This window comes from Cherax quadricarinatus, chromosome 14, assembly GCF_038502225.1.
Source record: "Cherax quadricarinatus isolate ZL_2023a chromosome 14, ASM3850222v1, whole genome shotgun sequence".
Lineage (NCBI taxonomy): Eukaryota > Metazoa > Arthropoda > Malacostraca > Decapoda > Parastacidae > Cherax > Cherax quadricarinatus.
In genome coordinates this window covers 19,159,976-19,185,626 of record NC_091305.1, presented here as the reverse complement: position 1 = coordinate 19,185,626, position 25,651 = coordinate 19,159,976, and the positions used below count along the sequence as shown (strand labels likewise).

The window sequence follows — 25,651 nt, the reverse complement described above, 5'->3', positions numbered from 1 at the left end:
AGTGGAATGACACTCGTCTTACACAGTGCTTCAAGGAGTTTCATATATACTCCATGCCTAAAACATTGCTGGGAACTATAAATCTTTCTTCTTTCAACACACCGGCCGTATCCCACCGAGGCGGGGTGACCCAAAAGAAAAAACGAAAGTTTCTCCTTTTACATTTAGTAATATATACAGGAGAAGAGGTTACTAGCCTCTTGCTCTCGGCATTTTAGTCGCCTCTTATGATAAGCATGGCCTACGGAGGAAGAATTCTGTTCCACTTCCCCATGGAGATAAGAGGAAATAAACAAGAACAAGAAAAAAAATAGAAGAAAACCCAGAGGGGTGTGTATATATATGCTTGTACATGTATGTGTAGTGTGACCTAAGTGTAAGTAGAAGTAGCAAGACATACCTGAAATCTTGCATGTGTATGAGACAAAAAAAAAGACAAAAGCAATCCTACCATCATGTAAAACAATTACAGGTTTCCGTTTTACACTCACTTGGCAGGACGGTAGTACCTCCCTGGGCGGTTGCTATCTACCAACCTACTACCTAGGGGACCTATAAATACTTTGTATATATTTCTAGACAATAGTAAATGACCAAGGCAGCTGAAAATGTTCACCTGTCGATGTGTTTGTGACTATTTGGGTACTATTTCAGTACCTAATACAGTACAGTATTAGTGTCAGAACAAAGATTGGCTATGAAATCACAAGAACTACAAATTGTAATTATCAGAACATAAAAATATATCGGCAACACTTCTGTTGTGTATCTTTATATGTGTATGCTTCTAGACTGTTGTATTCTGAGCACCTCTGCAAAAACAGTGATAATGTGCGAGTGTGGTGAAAGTGTTGAATGATGATGAAAGTATTTTCTTTTTGGGGATTTTCTTTCTTTTTTGGGTCACCCTGCCTCGGTGGGAGACGGCCGACTTGTTTAAAAAAAAAAAAAAAAAAAAAAAAACTTCTGCAAGCGGCAGGGCTCCATGCTGCTGTCAGGTGAGCATCCAGTGCCAATTCTGCAGTTGTATATCTCAGTAAGTACTGGCCCTAAAAAATTTTTTTTATCTTATTACACACAGAAAATTGCCCTCTTGGAAGTAGGGGGTAGAGGAGGTTTTGTGTGCGAGGGGCTTGGACTTCCAGCAAGCATGCCTAAGCGTGTTAGATAGGAGCGAATGGAGATAAATGGTTTTTAGGACTTGATGTGCTGTTGGAGTGTGAGCAGGGTAATATTTATGAAGGGATTCAGGGAAACTGGCAGACCAGACTTGAGTCCTGGAGATGGGAAGTAATGCCTGCACTCTGAAGGAGGGGTGTTAATGTTGCAGTTTTATAACTGCAGTGTAAGTGCACCTCTGGCAAGACAGTGATGGAGAGAATGATGGTGAAAGTTTTTCTTTTTCAGGTCACCCTACCTTGGGGGAAATGGCCAATGTGTAATCTACATGCATTTTACTTCATTTTTTTTTATGCTTAGTTTATTGCAAACTTAATATATGATGGTGTAAACATGTTAACTGGCATTTATATGTAAAAATATGATGATTCACTTTACGGTGATTTTCGTTTTACATCAGTAGCCTGGAACTTAACCCAACGTATAAGCAGTGCCCGCCAGTACATCTTATGAACAGTATATGCATATACTGTATATGCATAATTTAGTTCTTCCTTGCTTAAAAGGCAGAGAGTATAAGGTTGCAGTGCTTCTCAAATTAAATATGGCATTGTAGACTTAATTTTATTCTTTAACTGTCTTCAGGAAAGCGTGGAAGGTTTGCAAAATGTTATTTTAATGGTTATACAACCCCTGCCCCTAAACTGGAGGATTACCCGGAATATTACATCTCCTAAAATATGCTACAATATTAGCTGTTTCATATAGTCGGACTTGAGTCCTGGAAATGGGAAGTACAATGGGATATTGGCAGTTTGGAGCGATATGTCGTGTATCTTTATATGTGTATGCTTCTAAACTGTTGTATTCTGAGCACCTCTGCAAAAACAGTGATAATGTGTGAGTGTGGTGAAAGTGTTGAATGATGATGAAAGTATTTTCTTTTTGGGGATTTTCTTTCTTTTTTGGGTCACCCTGCCTCGGTGGGAGACGGCCGACTTGTTGAAAAAAAAAAAAAAATTAGCTGTCTCCCACCCTGCCTTGGTAGGAGACAGCCGATGTGTTAATAAAAATAAAAAAATTAAACTGCTGTACTGTCTTTATGGTGTTAGGATGGAAGATGCAGAACTATAATGTTATAAAAAAATGCACAGTGTGAAAAGAATGTAGCTTGTTTTCATCTGCTGACTCTTCCACTCCCAAACATTTAAATACATTCAGTTCCTCCATACCCCCTCACTCCAATTTTATGTCCAATCTTGTACTGCATCGACTTTTACATACTCTCATCACTTCGCTCTTTTCCTTGTTCACTTATAAATACTTTATTTCTTTTATACTATTATTATTTAAAATAAAAACATAGAAAAAATTATACAGTACAATGTGGGAACCTCCTATTTCATTGCAAATCTTGCTATATAGTTAGTGTCCATATATAACAAGAAACATGAACATGAAATCAAGTTTCACTTACCATCGACTGAGGTCATGAGAATTACTTTGACTGGTTTTCTCTTCTTGCAGTTAGTGTCTTCAACCAATTCATATATAAAATGACGATTCTTCAGTTTTCTGCTACCAAGTGCCTTGTGAGCTTTAACTAATTCAACTCTATTCCTACGCTTAAGTATGAATGTTGTCTGTAAAAAAATTTCAATCACTGTCAGTGAGGTAATTAATGCAAATTAAACATGGGATATCACAAATTAGAATTAGATTATAAAAATGAATAAAACTAATACATGTATACTGTATTCATGGTGAACATATAAAATTTTTCTCCATGAGACAGTTTCAGACAATAATCAGAAGAGCATTTTTTTTTACTATATAGAGTATTTCAATAAAAATTAAGGGAAAGATTATTACTATGTGAGGCTGTTTAAAGAGACAAAGAGTAGAAGAATTAGATAAAGATAATAAAAATAAAGAAAATATCGAACAGAATACAGTGGATCCTTGAGTTTCGTAAGCCTCACGCTTCATAAATTTTGCCTTTTCACAACTTTTTTCATCAAAATATAGCCTTGCGATTCGTAATTTGCCTCGTCATTCGTCAGTCGTCCGGAACGCGTATGAGCGACCTCCCAGCGTCCGCGCCACACAAAGGCACCCCACACACCATTCCAAGTCAGTGTGGCATTGTTTACTGGCGAGTGACCATCACCCGACATGTTCATACGATACATTTCGTAATACAGTACATATTCCATTCTTTTTTGTGCTTGCAACTGCAAAAAAAGCTTCTAGTGCCAGCCCTTTGGTGAAGAATGTGAGAAACAAGACAGAACTTGAGAAAGAAAAAAAATTGCAAAATATGAAAGTGGCGTGCATGTGCCCCATCTTGACAGGATGTATGGGAAGCCCCATAAAACCATAGCTTCCATCGTGGCAAAGAAAAATGAAATCAAGGAAACTGTTGTTGCGAAAGGGGTAGGATATGTTCACAAAAATGAGATCGCAAATACTTGAAGATGTTGAGAATTTGTTGTTGGTGTGGATCAGTCAAAAACAGTTAGCAGGAGATAGTGTTATGCAGTTGATAATTTGTTAAAAGGCAAGGCAGTTGCATGCCGATCTAGTAAAGAAAATGTCTGAAACGAGTGCTGATGTTGGTGAATTTAAGGCCAGCAAAGGCTGGTTTGATAAATTTAAGAAGCATAGTGGCATACACAGTGTGGTAAGGCACGGCGAGGCTGCAAGTTCTGACAAATGTGCGGCTGAAAAATCTCTGCAGGAATTCAAGGATTACGTAGAGGCTGAAGGATTCATCCCCAAACAAGTGTTCACTTGTGATGAAACAGGCCTCTCTTGGAAGAAAATGCCAAAGAAGACCTACATCACACAGGAAGAAACTGCACTGCCAGGGCACAAGCCTATGAAAGACGGGATAACGTTCATGTTCTGTGGTAATGCTAGTGGGGATTTCAAAGTGAAGCCTTTAATGGTGTATCACTCAGAAAATCCCAGCGTTCAAGAAACAGTGTCGCCAAGAGTAAACTGGGTCACGAGGGAAATTTTCCTTGACTGATTCAATGAAGTGTTTGGCCCCAGTGTGAAGAAATACCTCCTGGAAAATAAATTGCCACTCAAGTGCCTCCTGGTAATGGACAATGCTCCTGCTCATCCTCCAGATTTGGATAACCAAGTGGTAGAGGAGTTTAGTTTCATCACAGTGAAGTTCTTTCCCCCTAATACCACTCCTCTCATCCAGCCCATGGACCAGCAGATTATTTCAAGCTTCCTCAAAAAACTCTACACCAAAGCAATGTTTCAAAGGTGCTTTGATGTAACTTCAGACACTCAATTGACCCTAAGAGAGTTCTGGAAAGATCACTTTAATATCCTCCATTGCATAGGCCTTATAGATAAGGCTCGGCAGGGAGTGACTTCCAGGACTTTGAACTCTGCTTGAAGAAAACTGTGGCCAGATTGTGTCCTTGACAAAGATTTTGAAGGGTTTGAGGCTGACCCTGACAACCCTATGCCAGTTGTGGAATCTATTGTGGCATTGGGGAATTCCATGGGATTGGATGTGACTGTCCAAGATGTGGAAGAGATGGAGGAGGACCACAGTGAAGAGCTAACCACTGAAGAGCTGCAAGAATCTCATCTGCAACAGCAACAGACCATAGCTCAGGAAATTGCTTGAGGAGGAGGAGAGATGGAAGAAGGTGCCTTCTTCAAAGATTAAGGACATTTGTGCAAAGTGGAGTGAGGTGCAAACGTTTGTGGAGGAACATCACCCTGACAAAGCTGTTGCAAGCCGTGTCGGCAACATGTACAATGACAATGTCTTGTCCCATTTTAGGCAAATTTTAAAGAGACGCCAGAAACAGAGTCTCTGGAACAATTTTTTGAGCAACAGGGGTCCAGTGATTCTCAAGCTGGTCCTAGTGGCATTAAAAAACAAAGAAGGGAAGTAACCCTGGATAAGGATTTGGTACCTAAATTCTCTATGGAAGGGGATTTCCCTTCCAAACAATAGTGTAACTTCTCCACCCTCTCCCCTCCTCCTGTCTTCCATACACCAACAATAGACTTCAATAAAGGTAAGTGTGATGTTATTATTGCTTTATACTTGATGTCTCATTGTTTTCTGTATGTAAATCTATATTTAACCCTTTCAGGGTCCGTCCCATAGATCTATGGCTTCACGTTCAGGGTCCAAACCGTACATCTACGCCAAAATTCTAGCGGCGTCAAATTTAGCGCGAAAACGCTCATAAGCCTACATGTGAGAGAACTGGTCTGCATGGTGGGTGTGCGCCATAAACAAAAATTCTAGGCGCCTGCATAGCATTGTGGGAACGCTGGCTCAGTTACCTTTGTTCACCATGCCTCGTCGCAAGGCAGCTCTCACTCCAAGGAAAATTGGGACTCTCCTCTTCCTATCTGATAGTTCTGACACCGATGGAAGTGGAAATGAAGACGAATTCTTTGGCTTTGATCATAGCGCAGAAAACCCTGACGATCCTCAACCTTCTACCTCTGGTGTGGGCACTCCTCAGTCTCGGTCAGTTGTACCTCATCGCAAGAGAAAATTATTATTTTCGTGTGGCCAGGCCTATGACTTCAGTAATGATGATGATAGTGACGTGGATTGTGATTTTATTGCTCTTGACGATCATTCGAGTAGTGATAGTGAGGAAACATATTCACCAGTGAAGCGTCGATGTACGCCACCGCATGCACTCGGGTAGTGTACCCTATGCAGTGCCCAGGGGACAGAGTACATCCCGGAGTACATACTGTGGCCCTACACCAGGAATAAACAGTGAAAGCGAGGATGATGTGGCTACACTTGGCATGGATAGACCACAGGCATCAGTAGATGGTGGTAGTGGTGATGGTAGTGCCATGGCCATGCGTGACTCACCAGCCCATGCTGGGACTCACGCTGCTCACTCCTCAGTTCAAGGACAAAGCGGAGCGTCAGCTACCAGCCCACCACAACCACAACTACCCGCACAACCAGCCTATGATGTCCAGTATCCACCAGCAAACTGTATCTGGGATTGGCAGAAAAATCCCAATTTTGTTCCCAAGCTCCACCACTTTGATGACTCTCAAAGTGGAATTCTATCTACTTGTCCCCTTTAAACCATGGCCAATGAATTGGAATTTTTTTAAATATTCTTTGACCAGCCCTTGATGGAAACTATTGTCAGGGAAAGTAACAAGTATTTTGAGTACACCATGGCAAATACGATCATATCACCACAGTCAAGACTACACCAGTGGAAAGAGACGACTGTTGCAGAAATGTATTTGCTTTTTGCAACAATAACGCTTATGCCTCATGTCTATAAGCATAATATAAAAGCATAATGGTCCACAGATCGGCTAATTTCTACCCCGGTCTTCAGTGAAATCATCCCAGTGAGCAGGTTTATCTTACTGTTACGTATGTTGCACTTCTCTGACAAAACCAGGCCTGACAGAAGTGACAGGTTATACAAGATTAGAAATGATTTTATGTATCTCAAACAAAAGTTCAACATGTACTTTCATCCATTCAAGAATCTTGTAATTGACGAGTCTTTGATTTTGTTCAAAGGTATTCTGTCATTCAAGCAGTATATACCGAGCAAGAGGAAATGCTTTGGTATAAAACTGTTTGTACTCTGTGACTGTGACTGTGACAGTGGCCTGGTATTGGATATTGTTGTACACACTGGATGTAAAACATTGAAAGATACCAAGATGTTTTTGGGTATCTCAGGTGACGTAGTGAGAAGCATGATGGCACCTTATCTTTTTAAGGGGCATACATTATATAATGATAACTGGTACACAAGCCCTTTACTCAGTGATTTCTTGCAAGTGAACAAGACAGATGTGTGTGGCATAGTGCGTTCTAATCATAAACATATGCCCAGGTTCAACGCAGGTGCTCGTGGTGATGACGTGCACGTGTTTACTGCCAATGACATCATGGCATTACGGTGGCATGACAAACGAGATGTCACATTGTTGACAACCATTCACCGTAACGAAATGCAAGACAGTGGCAAAGTTGATCAAGTGACTAATGAATGTATTCGAAAACCAGTGACAGTGATTGATTATACACAAAACCTGCACTTGGTTGGCAAATGTGACATGCAGATTGGCTTTGTTGATTGTGTTCGTAAGAGTTACAAGTGGTACATGAAACTTTGCTTCCATCTCATAGACATTTCAATGCTCCGTGCATATAATATGTACCAAATGAAGACTGGCAACAGACCACCGTATGGTGAATTTTGTTTGTCTGTTGTCAGACAACTCATAATGAAGTATACCAGGTAACAACACCTGCTATACAACAAGGTCCTTGAATTCCTGAAAATATACCCAAGCGTTTGAGGAGGGAAGGTGATCATTTCATAATACAGTTTCCTTCAACTAAGAAGAAATTTGCTCAGAAGAGATGCATTGTCTGTGCGCAAACAAAACGACGGCAACAAAGACGCAAAGACACTCGGTTTATTTTTGACATTTAACAACCATTACTTGACTAATTACCTTTACCTGTTTTATACCACATTTACTATCTTAGAGTACTCTTAATTACCTTGTACTGCCATATAACCTCTAGTATAACTACCAGTGCAATATTGAATGAAATAAACATTACTTTTTCACTTTTGTAATCATTATTACTTACTAAAATTTTATTAAACACCGTATTTACTACCAGTCAATTTTACTTTTGTACATTAAACATTATTTTATACTTCCCATAACATTTTGTTGCCAAATTTTCAAGTTTGCATATTCAACTCCAACCTTTATATTATCCTTTGTACCTGTCTACCATCTTACTATCATATTATAACCAAGACATTACCATTATTCATTGTTCTTACCTGTCCATTTAATTTTGTTTACCACTACTTGTTTTTTTAGTCACTTTTTATTGTGTGTGCAATTAGTGTATATTCCAATTACTTTTTTGCAAGTACCAAAACTATCATTTTTATTTACTTTTTATTGTGCAATAAACTGCTCAACTTATTTAATATTACAAATCAGATCTTACACCTAAACCAATATTATTTCATAGTGACTATCTGTCCATTTAACTTGTTTACCATTACTCAATTGTAGTCCCTTATATATTTTTTTGTCCTTTATTTTAGCTCTATATAACAACCTTAGATCATATATTCGCAATTGTTAAACTAATCAAGGTGCTATTCTCAGGTGCTAAAGTTAATAAGTTCACTATTTTGCCATTATACTCCAAAGCTCATTTATTTGATTACCACTTTATTGTTCACCACAACTTATATTAGTCCCTTTTATATTATAATTTTATATTATAATTCTAACTTTAAAGAATTACCTTTAAAGTACTACCTACTATCATATTCCCAAGCTCCATTATTTGATCATCACTTTATTTGTTCACCACAAATTATTTTAGTCCCTTTTATATTGTCTCCTTTATTTTAGCTTTAAAAAACTACCTTAGCTCATTATTTTTTACATTTGTTAAATAATTCAGGTGCTATTTTTTTGAGCTTTAGAATATTTACTTTATTTTTTACTTAATTCTAACTATAGATTCACTACAAATCTTATGATTACAAGCATTGATCCTGATACCAACCTCTTATTTAATGACTTAAATGATTCAAACAGTTACTGTAATTACTACACAGCAGAACAATCAAAGGCACTTCTCAGAGCCAACAACAACATAACTATCTTTAACTACAATATCAGATCTTTAAGCAAGCATTATGATGACCTCCTAGCATTACTAAATTCCTTGCATGCCAATATGTCCATCATTACACTAACTGAAACCTGGCTAAAGCCTGATACTACAGATGTCTATGCCATTCCTGGTTACACAGCCATACACAACTGTAGGCCAGACCAACAAGGGGGTGGCACAGCTATATACTACTCAGACCAACTAGAATGTATCACTAATACTTGCACAAGGGATGAACATGGGGAATATATAATAGCTAAATTCAAATCCAAATACCTACAAAAACCTCTCACAGTGATAAACTTCTACAGAATTCCACAATCAAACATTAGCCAATTTAGTCAAAACATAGGAAGTATGATAACTGATGCATGCATGAACAAAGATCACTTACTACTCTCAGGTGACTTCAATATAAATCTCCTGCAAGACCAGGACCCACACGTTACTGAATTCACAAACACAATGAGTAACTGCATGTTGCTACCAACAGTAACAAAACCTACAAGAGTTACAGAGACTAGTGTTTCCCTACTTGACCACATCTGGACCAACACCATATCCCCTTTAAAATCAGGCATAATTACAGATAATACCACAGACCACTACCCTACTTTCCTCATAACAACTCTTGGTAAAATACCCCAAGACACTACTAAAGTCACCTTCAGACTTCACAATGAGGCAGCCATTAATAACTTCACAACAGCAGTAACAAACATTGACTGGCACACTGAGCTAGAAATCTATACAGATATTGACGAATGTTTTAATAATTTTCTAAAAAAGACCCAATACCTTTATAACAAGCACTGCCCTAAAAAAACTAAACAGATGACAGCTAAGAGACTGAACAGTCCCTGGCTAACACCCAGCATTCTCAAATCCATAAATACAAAACACCGATATGAAAAACAGTACAGAATGGGTCACATAACCAGACCAAACAAAACATTACTCGTCAATCCTAACCAGCCTGATAAGAAGGGCAAAAAAATTGTATTATGAGAACAGATTATCCAACTTACGAGGTGATATAAAAAAGACCTGGAAGACCCTATCAGAAATTCTGGGAGCTAAAAAGATATCACGACATAGCGAAATAAAATTAGCAAAATCAGATGAACCCCAACTCCCACCAACAGAAACAGCAAACAGACTCAATGATTTCTTCTCCACTATAGGTCAAAACCTTGCCAATAATATCCCAAGCTCAGATACCCCACCAAATGACTACCTCACTGGCAACTACCCGAACACACTGTTCCTAGCTCCGACTAACCCATACGAAGTCTCCCTTATTATCAACGCACTGAAAAACAAGGCAGGAGATTTAAATACCTTACCACCCTTTTTATACAAAAAAGCGTCACAAGTACTATCACCAATCATTGCAACACTCTTTAACAAATCCATTGAATCCTCCACCTTCCCTACAGTTCTCAAAATAGCAAGGGTCACCCCAATCCATAAAGGAGGAGACCAAACAGAGTTGAATAACTATAGGCCAATATCCAATTTACACCCTCTCTCAAAAATCTTCAAAAAATTAATTCATAAACGAATCTACTCCTACCTCATCTCCCATAACATTCTCAACCCCTGCCAATTTGGATTCAGGCCTAATAAAAATACTAATGATGCTATTATACACATGCTAGAACATATATACACTGCAATAGAGAAAAAAGAAGTCCCACTGGGGATCTTCATTGACTTATGTAAAGCTTTTGATACAGTTGACCATGACTTGCTCCACGAAAAATTGTCACACTATGGTATTAGAGGGCACTCCCTCAACTACCTCAAGTCTTACCTCAGCAACAGAAGCCAATATGTGTACGCAAATGGGGCAAGCTCTTCCGCACAACCAATTACAGTTGGTGTCCCACAGGGAAGTGTCCTTGGCCCTCTTCTCTTTCTCCTATACATAAATGACCTACCAAATGCTTCGCAATTACTCAAACCCACACTTTTTGCAGATGACACCACATACGTCTTCTCTCACCCGAGCCCAGTCATGCTAGCCAATACTGTAAACACCGAATTACAGAAAATATCTACCTGGATGAGGACTAACAAACTTACACTAAACATTGACAAAACCTACTTCATTCAGTTTGGTAGCAGAGCTACAGATGTACCTCTTAACATAACGATAAACGGATCACCTATCACAAAGCTAACAGAGGGAAAATTCTTAGGAATCCACCTCGATAATAGACTCAAATTTCATACACATATACAACAAATTTCTAAGAAAATTTCCAAGACTGTAGGCATACTATCAAAGATACGGTACTATGTTCCACAGTCAGCCCTCCTGGCCCTTTATCACTCTCTTATTTACCCCTATCTCACCTATGGAATTTGTGCATGGGGCTCAACAACAACTAACCATCTCAGACCACTAATTACCCAACAGAAGGCTGCAGTTAGAATGATAACAAATTCTCACTACAGGCAGCACACTCCACCAATATTCAAAACACTCAACCTACTCACCATACAAAACATCCGTACTTATTATTGCACTTATTACATACATAGAACACTTAACTCTGATATTAACCCTCCCCTCAAACATCTCCTTGCCAACCTCAACAGAACACATGACCATAATACAAGGCACAGATCACTCTTTGATGTTCCTCGTGTCCATCTCATGCTATGCAAAAACTCAATGCACATAAAAGGCCCTAAAATCTGGAATTCATTACCTGTAAATATAAAAGAAACACTACCTGTTTATAAATTCAAGTCTCTTCTCAAAGTTCACTTACTCACTCAAAACCAAATAAATACTGAATAACTGAACCATATAAATTGTATATCCTAAATGTTAATCACAATTATATCACACAAATGTTAAACCTAACTTTGTTATTTTTTTTTAAATACACTACCTAACAGAATACTCCATTCTACTGAATGAACAGCAATGCATGCAACCATAGGACCTGTCTTTGTAATACTCATTTGTATTTTATAGTTATCTGTTTACAATAATGTCTTATCACTGATTTCATCATTGCTTAGTTAATCTTAAGTTAATTTTAAGCCAGCCCGTAATGCTATGCATATAAGTGGCTTTGGCATGCTGCTCTTACCTGTATTTTTTGTACCTCTGTTTGTATGCTAAAATTTCTAAATAAATAAATAAATAAATAAATAAATGTGCGAGGAATGTAAGGTACCTCTGTGCATGGTGCCTTGTTTCAAGGACTTCCACAAGCTCCAGCAGTTCTAAAACCATGTCCAGTGATTGTAAATATGTAAATATATGATAGAAAATTAGTATTATACAAGATTTGTGCATGTTTATTGTAATAAACAAAAGTGGTAAACAATAATATGATAACTTTAGTGCGGTTATTGTGTTCAATACAGTGAGTTTATATATATACATTATATACAGTATTGGTCTCTCAGGCCCCAAATGTTAGTAGGAAAAGAAAAAAATTTGAAAAAGAAAAGAAAAAACTACAAAAAAACGTTAAATAAAGTAATGCGTGTATGTGGAAATTGTCGATGTTGCCGCCACCCAGTCATTTTGAGTAAACTTCTCGGCACTGTATCTCGGTAAGTACTGATCAGAAATTTTTTTTTTGTCTTATTACCTTCACAAAAATATACTCTTTAATTCTGTAAGAAAAAATCTTTTTTTTTTTTTTTTTTCAAAATTTCTTGTACACTGGAGCACCACTTCAGATTTTGGCCTTGGACCCTGAAAGGGTTAATGTAAGAAAAATATGTTTTGTTAATACTTTTGGGTGTCTGGAATGGATTAATTGGATTTACATTATATTTCGTATGGGGAAAGTGGTTTCGTCATTCGTAAATTTCACCTTTCATCAGACTCTCTGGGACAAATTGATTACAAAATTCAAGGGTCCACTGTATTCAATAGAAGAAAACAAGCGTTGATGGAATAAACTTCTCAGTGTACAGGGTGACCACTGTGAGAGAAGTTGGGAAACAGGCTGTCAAGTACCTTCTTGACCTGGTTCCTATTTTCCTGACACACTGGCTGCCTTCCACCAAGTCAGGGTGATTTGAAAGAGTACACTTTCACCATAGTCCTGCCAGACGTGTTTTGACAAAGTTCAGATGGTCCTCCGAGCTGCAACATCCCTACCTCTCCTTCAGAGCACAGGCACTTTATGTACCACCTCCATGACTCAAGTTTGGCTAGCTAGTTTTCCTGAATTACTTCATGTATGTTACCCAGTTTGTGCTTCAACAGTATGTTAAGTCATAAAAACCACTTGCCTCCACAAGCCTGTTGGTATCCAACTTGCTCACACAAGCCTGTTGGTATCCAAGCCCCTAGCATTCAAAACCTCCTTTATCCACCTCCTTTCAACCTTTACTGGGATAATCCATACCCCCTTCATTCCCTCCACCTCAAATATATACACCCACCTAGTCATCCTATTGTGCTCCATCCTTTCTAAATGTCAAAACAACCTCAACATCCCAAACCTGGGACTCCCCCACACCTTCTAATCTACAAGCTATAATTACTTTGAGGAAATGGTATGGTGATACCGACAAGATGTGGAAAAAGACACTTATGTACAGTTCAGGACATTTATTAAAGGAAACGTTTCGCCACGAGTGGCTTCTTCAGTCCTAATACAGAGAAAACTAAGAAAACGTATATATATAGTGGCAGGAGTCAGGTGAGGTGACGCGCGGGTACTACTACTACCACCTCTACCCACACGTCACCTCACCTGACTCCTGCCACTATATATATACGTTTTCTTAGTTTTCTCTGTATTAGGACTGAAGAAGCCACTCGTGGCAAAACGTTTCCTTTAATAAATGTCCTGAACTGTACATATAATTACTTTGCATCATATTCACACCATGCACTGTCCTCAACATCATCACTGCCTCCAGCCTCCTTTTCCCATTTAAACCCATTGCTTCACACCCATATATGACTATGTTGGTCTCGCTATACTCTAGTACATCTCTGTATTTGCCTCCATGGATAAAGTTCTTTGTCTCCACAGAGGCCTCAATGCCACACTGACATTTTTTTTTCCCACACGCTGAATGATTCTATGGTTCGCTTCATCTTTCATCTCATCTGCTGACAGATCTACTCCAAGATACATATTTGAATATACGTATTCACTTCCTCCATATTCCCTCCTTCCAATCTGATATCCAGTCTTTCATTTCCTAGATTTTTCTCATCTTCCATAAACTTATTTTATTTCTTGAAGCAAATGCGTATATTGCCTGTTACTAAATCTCATTCAAAATTGAATTGAAGGCTTTCTCACTGTCATTAACTCCAGCACTCTAAATATTCCTGCTAGACTTTCTGCTATGGTGTCTGCCACATTTACATTACAGTCACTCAAGATAATTAAAAACCTTAGTTTTAAATCCCCTAAACAATAACTTAACACCTTCCAAAATTCATCACAATACAGTTCTTTACCATCCAGTCTAATACAGTGGAACCTCCACTTGCGAGCACATTCACGTGCGATTTTTTGCTTCCATACACGAGCAAAATTTCCATAAGCGAGCGGGCCTCAAAGGAGGTTCCTTGACGCTGGTTAGGGGCTCTTGCTCTTGATCTAAGGAATTGGATCTCATTTGTTAGTTGGGCTATCTTATTGAAACTTGGGCAATGTATGATGGAAAAATGCTTCTTAACGTACACCAAAAATGAAAAAAATCAGGAATTAGCCGCCCCTTAGCGGTATTTTCGTATGATTTTTATGGTTGCATTCTCGTTTTTTTGGTCTCATTTGATAGAATGGAAGATATATTACAGAAATAGATATGATTTTGAATGGTTTCATGATGAAAAGTACCTTGAAAATGAGCTCAAAGTAGCAGAAATGTTCTATTTTTGCAGATGTTCAAGAGTAAACAAATGACGTCACCTCCATTCCAATATGCAGTCATGAATGGATTGATATTATTTATACAATTATTACAATAATACAGTAGTCTGTATAACAGTAAATCTTCTATTTCTTGTGAGAATAAAAATTCTAAATTATTTATATTGTAATAATAATAATAATAATACATATAATAATAATAATACATATAATAATAATAATAATAATAATAATAATAATAATAATAATAATAATAATAATATAATAATATAATAATATACTAATACAGTGGTCCCTCGATAATCGTAGGGCTCGAGTCGTAAATTTAAAAAATCATAGCGATATTTTCGTAAAAACATGGGCTCGCTAATTGTAGATTGACTCACGAATAGTAGTTCGTCCGGGACGTGTACACACGCTGTAAGCCGGGGCGGCCTCCCTACCCAGCCAGTGTGGCATAATATTCCATTCATTTTAGTGCTTGCAAGTATGTACTAAATAAGCTACCATGGCTCCAAAGAAAGCTCCTAGTGCCAAGCCTTTGGTAAAAAAGGTGAGAAATACGATTGAATTTAAGAAAAACATCATTGAACAATATGAAAGTGGCATAAGTGTGGCCGAACTGGCCAGGATGTGTAATAAACCCTATACAACCATATGTTCCATCGTGGCCAAGAAAAAGGAAATCAAGGACGCTGTTGTTTCAAAAAGGGTAAATATGCTGACAAAAATGAGATCACCAGTACTCAAAGAGGTTGAGAGGTTATCATTGGTGTGGATAAACAAGAAACAATTAGCAGGAGATAGTCTTATAACATCGATTATTTGTGAAAAGGCTAGGCAGTTGCACGACAATCTGGTAAAGAAATTGCCTGCAAATAGTGGTGATGTGAGTGAATTTAAGGCCAGCAAAAGTTGGTTTGAGAGATTTAAGAACCGTAGTGGCATACACAGTGTGGTAAGGCATGGTGAGGCTGCCAGTTCGGACCACAAAGCGGCTGAAAAATATGTGCATGAATTCAAGGAGTACTTAGAGGCTGAAGGACTGAAACCTGAAATAGTGTTCAATTGTGACGAAACAGGCCTCTTTTGGAAGAAAATGCCAAAGAGGACCTACATTACACAGGAGGAAAAGGCACTGCCAGGACACAAGCCTATGAAAGACAGGCTGACGCTCATGTTCTGTGCTAATGCTAGTGAGGATTTCAAAGTGAAGCCGTTACTTGTGTACCATTCTGAAAATCCCAGACTGTTCAGGAAAAACAATGTTATGAAGAGTAAATTGTGTGTGTTTTGGAAATTTAATAGTAAGGCATGGGTCACGAGGGACATTTTCGTCGAGTGGTTCAATGAAGTGTTTGGCCCTCGTGTGAAGAATTACCTCCTGGAAAAGAAATTGGATCTCAAGTGCCTGCTGGTAACGGACAATGCACCTGCTCATCCTCCAAACTTGGATGACCTAATTTAAAAAACTCTACACCAAAGCAATGTTTCGAAGGTGGTTGAATGTGACCCCAGACACTCACTTGATCCTAAGATATTTTTGGAGAGAACACTTCAGCATCCTCCATTGTATAACCCTTATAGGTACGGCTTGGGAGGGAGTGACTACCAGGACTTTGAACTCTGCTTGGAGAAAATTGTGGCCAGATTGTGTCAACAAGAGGGATTTTGAAGGGTTTGGGGCTGACCCTGATGAGCCTATGTCTGTTGTTAAATCTATTGTGGCACTGGGGAGTTCCATGGGGTTGGATGTGAGTTGGAAGGGTGTGGAAGAGTTGGTGGAAGACCACAATGAAGAGCTCACCACTGAGGAGTTGCAAGAGCTTCAGCAGGAAGAGCAACAGATCGCAGCTCAGAATCTTACTGCAGAGGAGGAGGAAGAGAGATGGAAGAAGGTGCCTTCAGAAATTAAGGAGATTTTTGAAATGTGGGGTAAGATGGAAAGATTTATGGAGAAACATTACCCTGACAAGGCTGTTGCAAGCCATGTTGGCAACATGTACAGTGACAAAGTCTTGGCCCATTTTAGGGAAGTGTTAAAGAGACGCCAGAAACAGAGCTCTTTGGACAGTTATTTTGCGAGACAGGACTCCAGTGTCTCTCAAGCTGGTCCTAGTGGTATTAAGAAACAGGGAAGAGAAGTAACCCCAGAAAAGCAATTGGTACCTGAGGTGTTGATGGAAGGGGATTCCCCTTCCAAACTGTAAATAATCCAATCTCTCTCCTCCTCCAGTCTTCCATACACTAAGAAGGAACTCCAATAAAGGTAAGTGTTATGCTGTTAATGTTTCATTCATCATGTCCCATTGTATTGTTTATGTACTACATCTATATTTCATGTAAAAAAAATTTTTGTTTTAATACTTCTGGGTGTCAGGAACAGATTAATTGTATTTACATTATTTCTTATGGGGAAAATTGATTCGAAAATCGTAGATTTCGATAATAGTAACACCTCCTCCAGAAAAGGATTAATTACGATAAACGAGGGACCATTGTACATATAATAATAATACATGTATAATAATAATAGTGTACTATATAATAATAATTATAATAACAGACGGCTTCAAAAGGCTGTCACTAGATCGTTGTGTTTACCACAACAATGCTGGAGCGGTTATGGCAGCCTCCACTTGTCACATAATGACATATTTTAATCATTCAAGAGTATATATCAGGTTTCTATGTTATTTATATTGTTTATTATGTCATATTAGATGAATTGTGATAGATAAATAAGCTGTAGAGTTGATGACAGCGAAATATTCAAGGAGTATTTTGTCAAGTCTCCAGACAAATTATCGTTGGCCACCAACAACGCCACATATATAATAACATACAGTGGACCCTTGGTTTTCATGTTTAGTCCATTCCAGAGCCATCGGCCAAAACAGAAACCATTTTCCCCATCAAAAATAATGGAAATGGAATTAATCCGTTCCAGACACCCAGAAGTATCAACAAAAAAATTTTTATTACCTTAAATATACATTTACATGCACAAAAGAATGAATATTAAGCATGACACTTACATTTATTGAAGGCTGTTGTTCCTGAAAGGAAGGCAGGGAGGGAGAAGGAAGTAGGCTATTGTTTGGAAGGGGAATCCCCTTCCATAAGGACTCTAGGTACCAAGTATTTATCTGGGGTCACTATTCCCCTTTGTTTTTTACTGTCACTAGGACCAGGTTGAGTCACTGGATCCCTGTCGCACAAAATATCTGTCCAGAAAGGTCTGTTTCTGGTGTCTCTTTAAGATTTGCTTAAAGTGGGACACGGCATTGTCATTGTAAAAGTCGCCATCACAGACTACAACAGCTTTCTCAGGGTAATGTTCCTCCACAAATGAATGCACCCTAGTCCACATTGCACAAATCTCCTTAATCTTTGAAGAAGGCACCTTCTTCCATCTCTCTTCCTCCTCTGAAGAAGAAGAAATTTCCTCAGCTGCAGTGCAGCTCATCAGTGGTTAGCTCTTCACTGTGGTCCTCCACCAACTCTTCCACATCCTCCAAACTCACATCCAGCCCCTTGGAATTCCCCAATGCCACAATTGATTGCACAACAGGTGTAGGGTCGACAGGGTCAGCCTCGAACCCTCCAAAACCCTTCTTTTGGACAAAATCTTGCCACAATTTTCTCCAAGCAGAGTTCATCGTCCTGGAAGTTACTCCCTGCCAAGTCTTATCTATAAAGCCTATGCAGTGGAAGATATTGAAGTGATTCCTCCAGAACTCTCTTAGGGTCAATTCAGAGTCTGAGGTTATGTCAAAGCACCTTTGAAACATTACTTTGGTGTACAGTTTTTTGAAGTTTGCAATAATCTGCTGGTCCATGGGCTGGAGGAGAGGAGTGGTGTCAGAAAGCAAAAACTTCACTGCTACAAAACTGAATTCCTCAGACAATTAGTCTTCCAATTCTGAAGGATGAGCAGGAGCATTGTCCATTAACAGGAGGCACTGGAGTGCCTTATTTCTTATCCAGGAGGTATTTTGTCACACTGAGGCTAAACACTTCATTAAACCATTTCAGGAAAATTTCCCTTATGACCCATGGCCCTACTGTTTGCCTTCCACATCACACACAATTTACTCTTGACAACAATATTTTTCTTGAACACTCTGGGATTTTCAGAGTGATACACGAGTAAAGGCTTCATTACCACACAACAGAAGAGTTAGCCTGTCTTTCATACGATTGTGTCCTGGGTGTGCCATTTCCTCCTGCATGATGTAGGTCCTCTTTGGCATTTTCTTCCAAAAGAGGCCTGTTTTGTCACAACCGAACACTTGTTGGGGTTAGAATTTTTCAGGCTCTACAGAACATTTGAATTCCAGCACAAATTTTTCAGCCGTTTGTTTGTCTGAACTGGCACCCTCACCATGCCTTACAACACTGTATGCCACTTCGCTTCTTGAAATTTTTGAACCAGCCTTTGCTGGCCTTGAATTCACTTTCATTACCACTTGTTTCAGGCAGTTTCTTTATGAGATCCTCATGCACCTGCCTTGCCTTTTCACAAATAATGGACTGCACAACACTATCTTCTGCTAACTGGCTTCATATCTAGAAATATAAATAATAGAAGTCCTCAGGTTGTTCTTCAACTCTATATATCCTTGGTTAGACCTCATTTAGACTATGCTGCTCAGTTCTGGTCACCGTATTACAGAATGGATATAAATGCTCTGGAAAACATACAGAGGAGGATGACAAAGATGATCCCATGTAGCAGAAATCTTCCCTATGAAGATAGACTGAGGGCCCTGAATCTGCACTCTCTCGAAAGGCGTAGAATTAGGGGGGGATGTGATCAAGGTGTATAAATGGAAAACAGGAATAAATAAAGGGGATGTAAATAGCGTGCTGAAATTTCCAGTCAGGACTCGCAGCAATGGTTTCAAGTTGGAAAAATTCAGATTCGGGAAGGATATAGGAAAGCACTGGTTTAGTAATAGAGTTGTGGATGAGTGGGACAAACTCCTGAGTACAGTTATTCAGGCTAAAACGTTGTGTAGTTTTAAAAATAGGTTAGATAAATACAAGAGTGGGTGTGGGTGGGTGTGAGTTGGACCTGACTAGCTTGTGCTGCTGGGTCTTATGCCGTGCTCCTTCCTTGAGTGGAGGTGACCAGACTGGGTGGGCACTGACCCATGCTCCGCATGGGTCAGTAGGCCTGTTGCAGTGTTCCTTCTTTCTTATGTTCTTATGAGCCACACCAACAACAGTTTCTCCACTTCTTCAATTGTTTGGGATCTCTGTTTGGTTATTGCATTCACTCCTTTTGCAACCTCGACAACAACCTGAATTTCAGCACCCATATCCAACACATAACCAAAAAAGTATCCAAAACGGTTGGGATCCTCTCCAAGATACGATACTACGTGCCACAAACTGCCCTTCTCACACTATACCATTCACTTGTATATCCATACCTCACCTATGCTATCTGTGCTTGGGGTTCAACTGCAGCAACACACCTAAAGCCAATAATAACCCAACAAAAAGCCGCAGTAAGAATAATCACTAAATCCCATCCCTGGCAACACACCCCCCCACTCTTCATAGATCTAAACTTACTCCCTGTTCAGTACATCCACACTTACTACTGTGCAATCTACATCTACAGGACCTTAAATTCCAATATTAACCTTGACCTAAAACGCTTTCTTGATAGTTGTGACAGAACCCACAGGCATAACACCAGACACAAACATCTCTATGACATTCCCCGTGTCCGACTAAACCTTTACAAAAATTCAATGTATGTCAAAGGCCCTAAAATCTGGAACACCCTACCTGAAAACTCTAGAACTGCAGACACATTCATCACCTTCAAAACTACCATCAGAAAACATCTTATCTCCCTGATACACCCTGTCAACTAATTACACGAATACCACCTGGTGGTTCACACTTACACTCACTCACCCATTTGACCATAAACAGAAATATCAATCTCAATCTTAAAATAATGAATCTTAACTAGTCATACGTTGGCCTGTGATACTCCAATACTGAAACTATGTATAGTGCCAAAACAAAAGCATTCACATTGCTAAACTCACAAACTAGTATTTACTCACTTAGCCATAATACCAACTTACCTCATAATTTTGTAATATTTTAAACTTAAGATTTAATCTAAGTCTGCCCGAAATGCCTAGCCATGCTAGGTGTTCTAGTGGTACACTGTGTAATTATTATTTTACTACATGTAAACCACACAATAACCAAATTCTGTAAACTCAGCATTGTAATCCTTATAGAGAATAAACTTTGAATTGAATTGAATTGAATTGGGCTAATCAGGGGGGGAGGGACATGGACCTGCTCCGCATGGGTCAGTAGGCCTGTTGCAGTGTTCCTTCTTTCTTATGTTCTTATGAGCCACACCAACAACAGTTTCTCCACTTCTTCAATTGTTTGGGATCTCTGTTTGGTTATTGCATTCACCCCTTTCGCAACATCAGCTTCCATGATTTCTTTCCTCTGTCACAATGGAGCTGATTGTTAATGGTGACTTCCCGTACATCCTGCTGAGTTCAGCAATGCATATGCTACTATCATATTTTCTTAGGATTTCTTTTTTCAGTTCTACAGTGTTCCTCACTTTCTTTACCAAAGCAGTGGCACTAGGAGCTTTCTTTGGGGCCATGGTCGCTTATTTAGCAGTCACACACAATAAACAAGTGGCAAAAACAATAGATTATTATGAAATGTTTCGTATGACCTGGCAGGATATGTTCACTGACCGAGCAACAACACTACACTGGCTGAGAATGCGTGAGGGAGGCGGCTTTGTCTGTGCGCTGGGGACTAGACAAGTTCCGTACGATCGATGAAAATGGAGGTAATTGACAAAAACAGAGGTAATCAATGAAAACCAAAGCCAAAAAATTGACGGAAAAAGTCAGCGAAAACTAAAATCGACAATAACGAAGATCGACGAAAACCAAGGGTCCACTGTATTTTATTCATTCTAGAGTATATATCAGGTTTCTATGTTATTTATATTGCTAATTATGTCATTAGATGAATTGTGATAGATAAATAAACCGTAGAGTTGATACGTATTAGGGAAATTATTGAAGTACATGTACTATTTTATAGTGTCTGGAATTCCACTGGAACGAATTAATTCCATTTCAATTAATTTAAATGAGGAAAACTGACTCTGCAAATGAGCAAATCCAGATGTGAGCAAGGTTACGGAATGGATTAACCCTTTGAGAGACCGTGCCGTAGATCTACGGCTATACGTTGAGGGTCCAAACCATAGATTTATGCCATGAGCTCAGCTCACTCTGATAAGCTGTGAGCGGTAAATTTGGGCCTAGATATGAGAGAATACTACATCTATGTGGTATGTGTGCACCAATAAAACAAATCCTGCAGCACATAGTAAATAATGAGAGAAAAAAACTGAGACTAATTTTCGATTAAAGCAGGAACTTTGCAGTGTTTTTTTGTATGTTTTTCATAGTTGTATCTGCTATTTCTTAGTCTCATTTGATAGAATGGAAGATATATTACAGAAATAGAGATGACCTTGATTGGTTTTAGTAATGGAAATGAGTTGAAACTGAACTCAAAATAGCAGAAATGTTAAATTTTTGCCGATGTTCAAGAGTAAACAAATGATCTCACACGTCTAATACTCACCAGCTGGTGGGTCTAATATATGTTCACAAAGGTGGTGATATTATTTATACAATCATTACAGTACGTATTGCATAACAGTAAATCTTCTATTTTTTGGTTTGAATAAAAATTCATTATGTGAATAAAAAATCAAAATGGAATTCATTTGTAAAGCCTGAAAATGTAACTAATGAACAGAAGAAATGTTAGTTTAGTGCCAGGAATGCCTGCATTGTTTACTCTGGACCCTATTTTGAAATTAGAATATTTTGAACTTTGCATTAAATTGGCCAAATTACCAATTTCCGATCACTTTATTTTATAGTTGAAATGGTTGACTTGGCGATTTCTTGTGCTCAATCGATAGAATAGAAGTAATATTAGTGAAATAGCTAAGAATTTGGCCAACTGGAGCAATATAATTGGCCTAAAATGGGAGTCAAAGTCGGCAAAATCGCTGATGCGTAAATATTGCTGACACATCAAAATTCGCGAGAGCATAATTTTGTCAATTTTCCATCAAATTTCGTACTTTTTGTTTTATTACCTTCAAAAAAAGATTCTCTACCATTTCATAAGAAAAAATAACAAAATTATTTTTTGAAAATTCTTGGACACTGGTGCACACTTTGAAATTTGGTCTTTGGACCCTGAAAGGGTTAAACTCGTTAGTGGAGGTTCCACTGTATATGCCATTATCTACTTTCATTCTAAACCATAAGACTCTTCAAATATTACATCCTTACCTTTTTGTGTCTACAGTACTGAAGTTCACTCAAAATTTCATCTAATATACTCAATGTAACTTCCTAAACTCCTTCCTATTCAAATTATGCTAACCATTTTAGCTCATTTTCATTCATAACACCAACAATAATCCTTTCTTAACTTCCTTATTGCAACAATGTACAGCTAAAGAACTCAACTTTAAAATTTCCTTCTTTTTTTTATGATTATTACTGTACATGCAGAAAAAACGGGGTAATTAGTCCTTTGTTTCTGGCAATTTACTTTCTCCCTGCAGAGTAAATACAAATATGTAAAATATGTCAAAAAAAAAAAAAAGTCAAGCTGCATTAAAATATAAAAATACAAAGAAACAACAAGTTTTCATGTTTTGTATAAATGAAATTTCTCATTCTCTTAATATGAAAAGTTTATCTTCCTCATGGAAATTTAGAATGAAATGCTGTTTATTCTATACATAATTTTTGAACTAATGACTTCTATAAGCGAATAGCTCACATTACTTAAATAATTACTGCAGTGAATGCCAAAACCAAAGAAAATTATAGTGACTGACTCGAACTTGCTGAAGCAGAGGACCAGCACACGCTTTATTCTCCACATGACTGCCAATCAATGTTCTTGGAGCTGCTCGGGATACAGCCCAAGCTGGGCAGCTCAGGTGAAGACCAGCCAGACCCTGCAGCCCTGAACGAAGCATCTGAAAGGTATGTAAATCATTATATCAAATTAATTTAAAGAAAAAAAAATAGTGAATATGCACTTTATTGATAAATTACCCTATATATTATAAAAATATTTTCATGCTTCAAATTCTGTAATTTAGTCTTTCACTAAACTCTCATTCCAAAAATATAAATGTTAGTTAGTAAATAAAAGTAACTGAGATAAACCTGTACTCCCTAGAATGTAGGTGGGAGAGATACATGATTATATACATTTGGAAAATCCTAGAGGGATTAGTACCAAACTTGCATGCAAAAATCACTCCCTATGAAAGCAAAAGATTCGGTAGACAATGCAACATCCCCCCCAATGAAAAGCAGGAGTACCACTAGCACAATAAGAGACAATACATTAAGTGTCAGGGGCCCAAGACTGTTCAACTGCTTCCCAGCATACATAAGGGGGATTACCAATAGACCCCTGGCTGTCTTCAAGAAGGCACTGTACAAGCACCTAAAGTCAGTACCTGACCAGCCAGGCTGTGGTTCGTACATCGGGTTGTGTGCAGCCAACAGTAACAGTAAGTTTATTCAGGTACATATACACAACTACAGTTACATAGATTATCTTACATAGCAGCATGTGGGTATTATTATTATTATTATAATCAAGGGGGAAGCACTAAACCCGGAGGATTATACAGCGCCTGGGGGGGATGTGGAAGGCATTCAGGCTTAATTCGGGGAACTGGAGCACAGATCCAATTCCCTAAATCAAGAGCCCCTCACCAACATCAAGGAACCTTCCTTGAGGGGAGCATGTGGGTAGAGAACCTAGGATAACCCAACAAAGTCAGACGGAGTGACTTATTTCCATTGGTTGATCAGGCCCTGATCCATCATGAGGCCAGGTCACAGACCGGGCCACAGGGGCCGGGCCCGGTGGTCTGATGGCTAAAGCTCCCGCTTCACACACGGAGGGCCCGGGTTCGATTCCCGGCGGGTGGAAATTCCGACACGTTTCCTTACACCTATTGTCCTGTTCACCTAGCAGCAAATAGGTACCTGGGTGTTAGTCGACTGGTGTGGGTTGCATCCTGGGGGACAAGATTAAGGACCCCAATGGAAATAAGTTAGACAGTCCTCGATGACGCACTGACTTTCTTGGGTTATCCTGGGTGGCTAACCCTCCGGGGTTAAAAATCCGAACAAAATCTTATCTTCTTATCTTATCTGACCCCTGGAACCCTCTCCAGGTATACTCCAGGCATTAAGTAGGCTTTGCATACACACCACAAATTAAAAAAAATATCATTGTTGAGGGAACACATGATATGAGATTTAACCTAAGATGAATCATTTCATAAACCAATCACCGATAAAAAAAAATTAACATTACCCTTATTGGGAAAATGGACACTAATGCTTTCAATAATACCTTCAATGAAGACGTGTCAGTCCTTAAATAAGTTTATTCAGATATAGGTACACATAAATACAGTTACATAAATTATCATACATAGCAGCATATGTATAGATTACCTAGGATAATCCAAGAAAATCAGAAAAGGACCCCAATGGAAATAAGTCACTCTGTCTGACTTTTTTGGGTTATCCTAGGTTCTCTACACATATGCTGCTATGTATGATAATTCTATGTAACTGTATTTGTGTATACCTGAATAAACTTGCTTACTTACATACACTAAAAATCGTGGGTGGAAACACCTTAAACAAAGGTGTCCTAAGCGAACACACCGGTATCCATTTCCCTCAATTTGTCAACATTACCCTCACTTCTATAAAAAAAAAAATCTTCCTGAAATGTCCTATTGTTTTTGAGATTATTTTTTTGTCGATACTAGAAGTTTACGCGTGGT

General features: G+C 38.6%; 1 protein-coding gene across 7 annotated transcripts in view; it reads right to left on the bottom strand.

The window, feature by feature from the left end:
• The window catches only part of mRpL9 (mitochondrial ribosomal protein L9), a 66,889-nt gene that overhangs the window by 22,508 nt on the left and 18,730 nt on the right, over window positions 1-25,651 (bottom strand). For 6 of the 7 annotated variants that reach the window (XM_053786892.2, XM_053786883.2, XM_070084890.1 and 3 more), the window contains 2 exons: window positions 23,663-23,806; window positions 2,597-2,762 (listed from right to left, as the gene is read on the bottom strand). In XM_053786892.2, the coding sequence (XP_053642867.1) occupies window positions 2,597-2,762; window positions 23,663-23,806 (310 nt within the window). Of the gene's footprint in view, window positions 1-2,596; window positions 2,763-23,662; window positions 23,807-25,471; window positions 25,628-25,651 lie in introns of those variants that run through there. The other variant, XM_053786900.2, reaches the window with a different exon arrangement.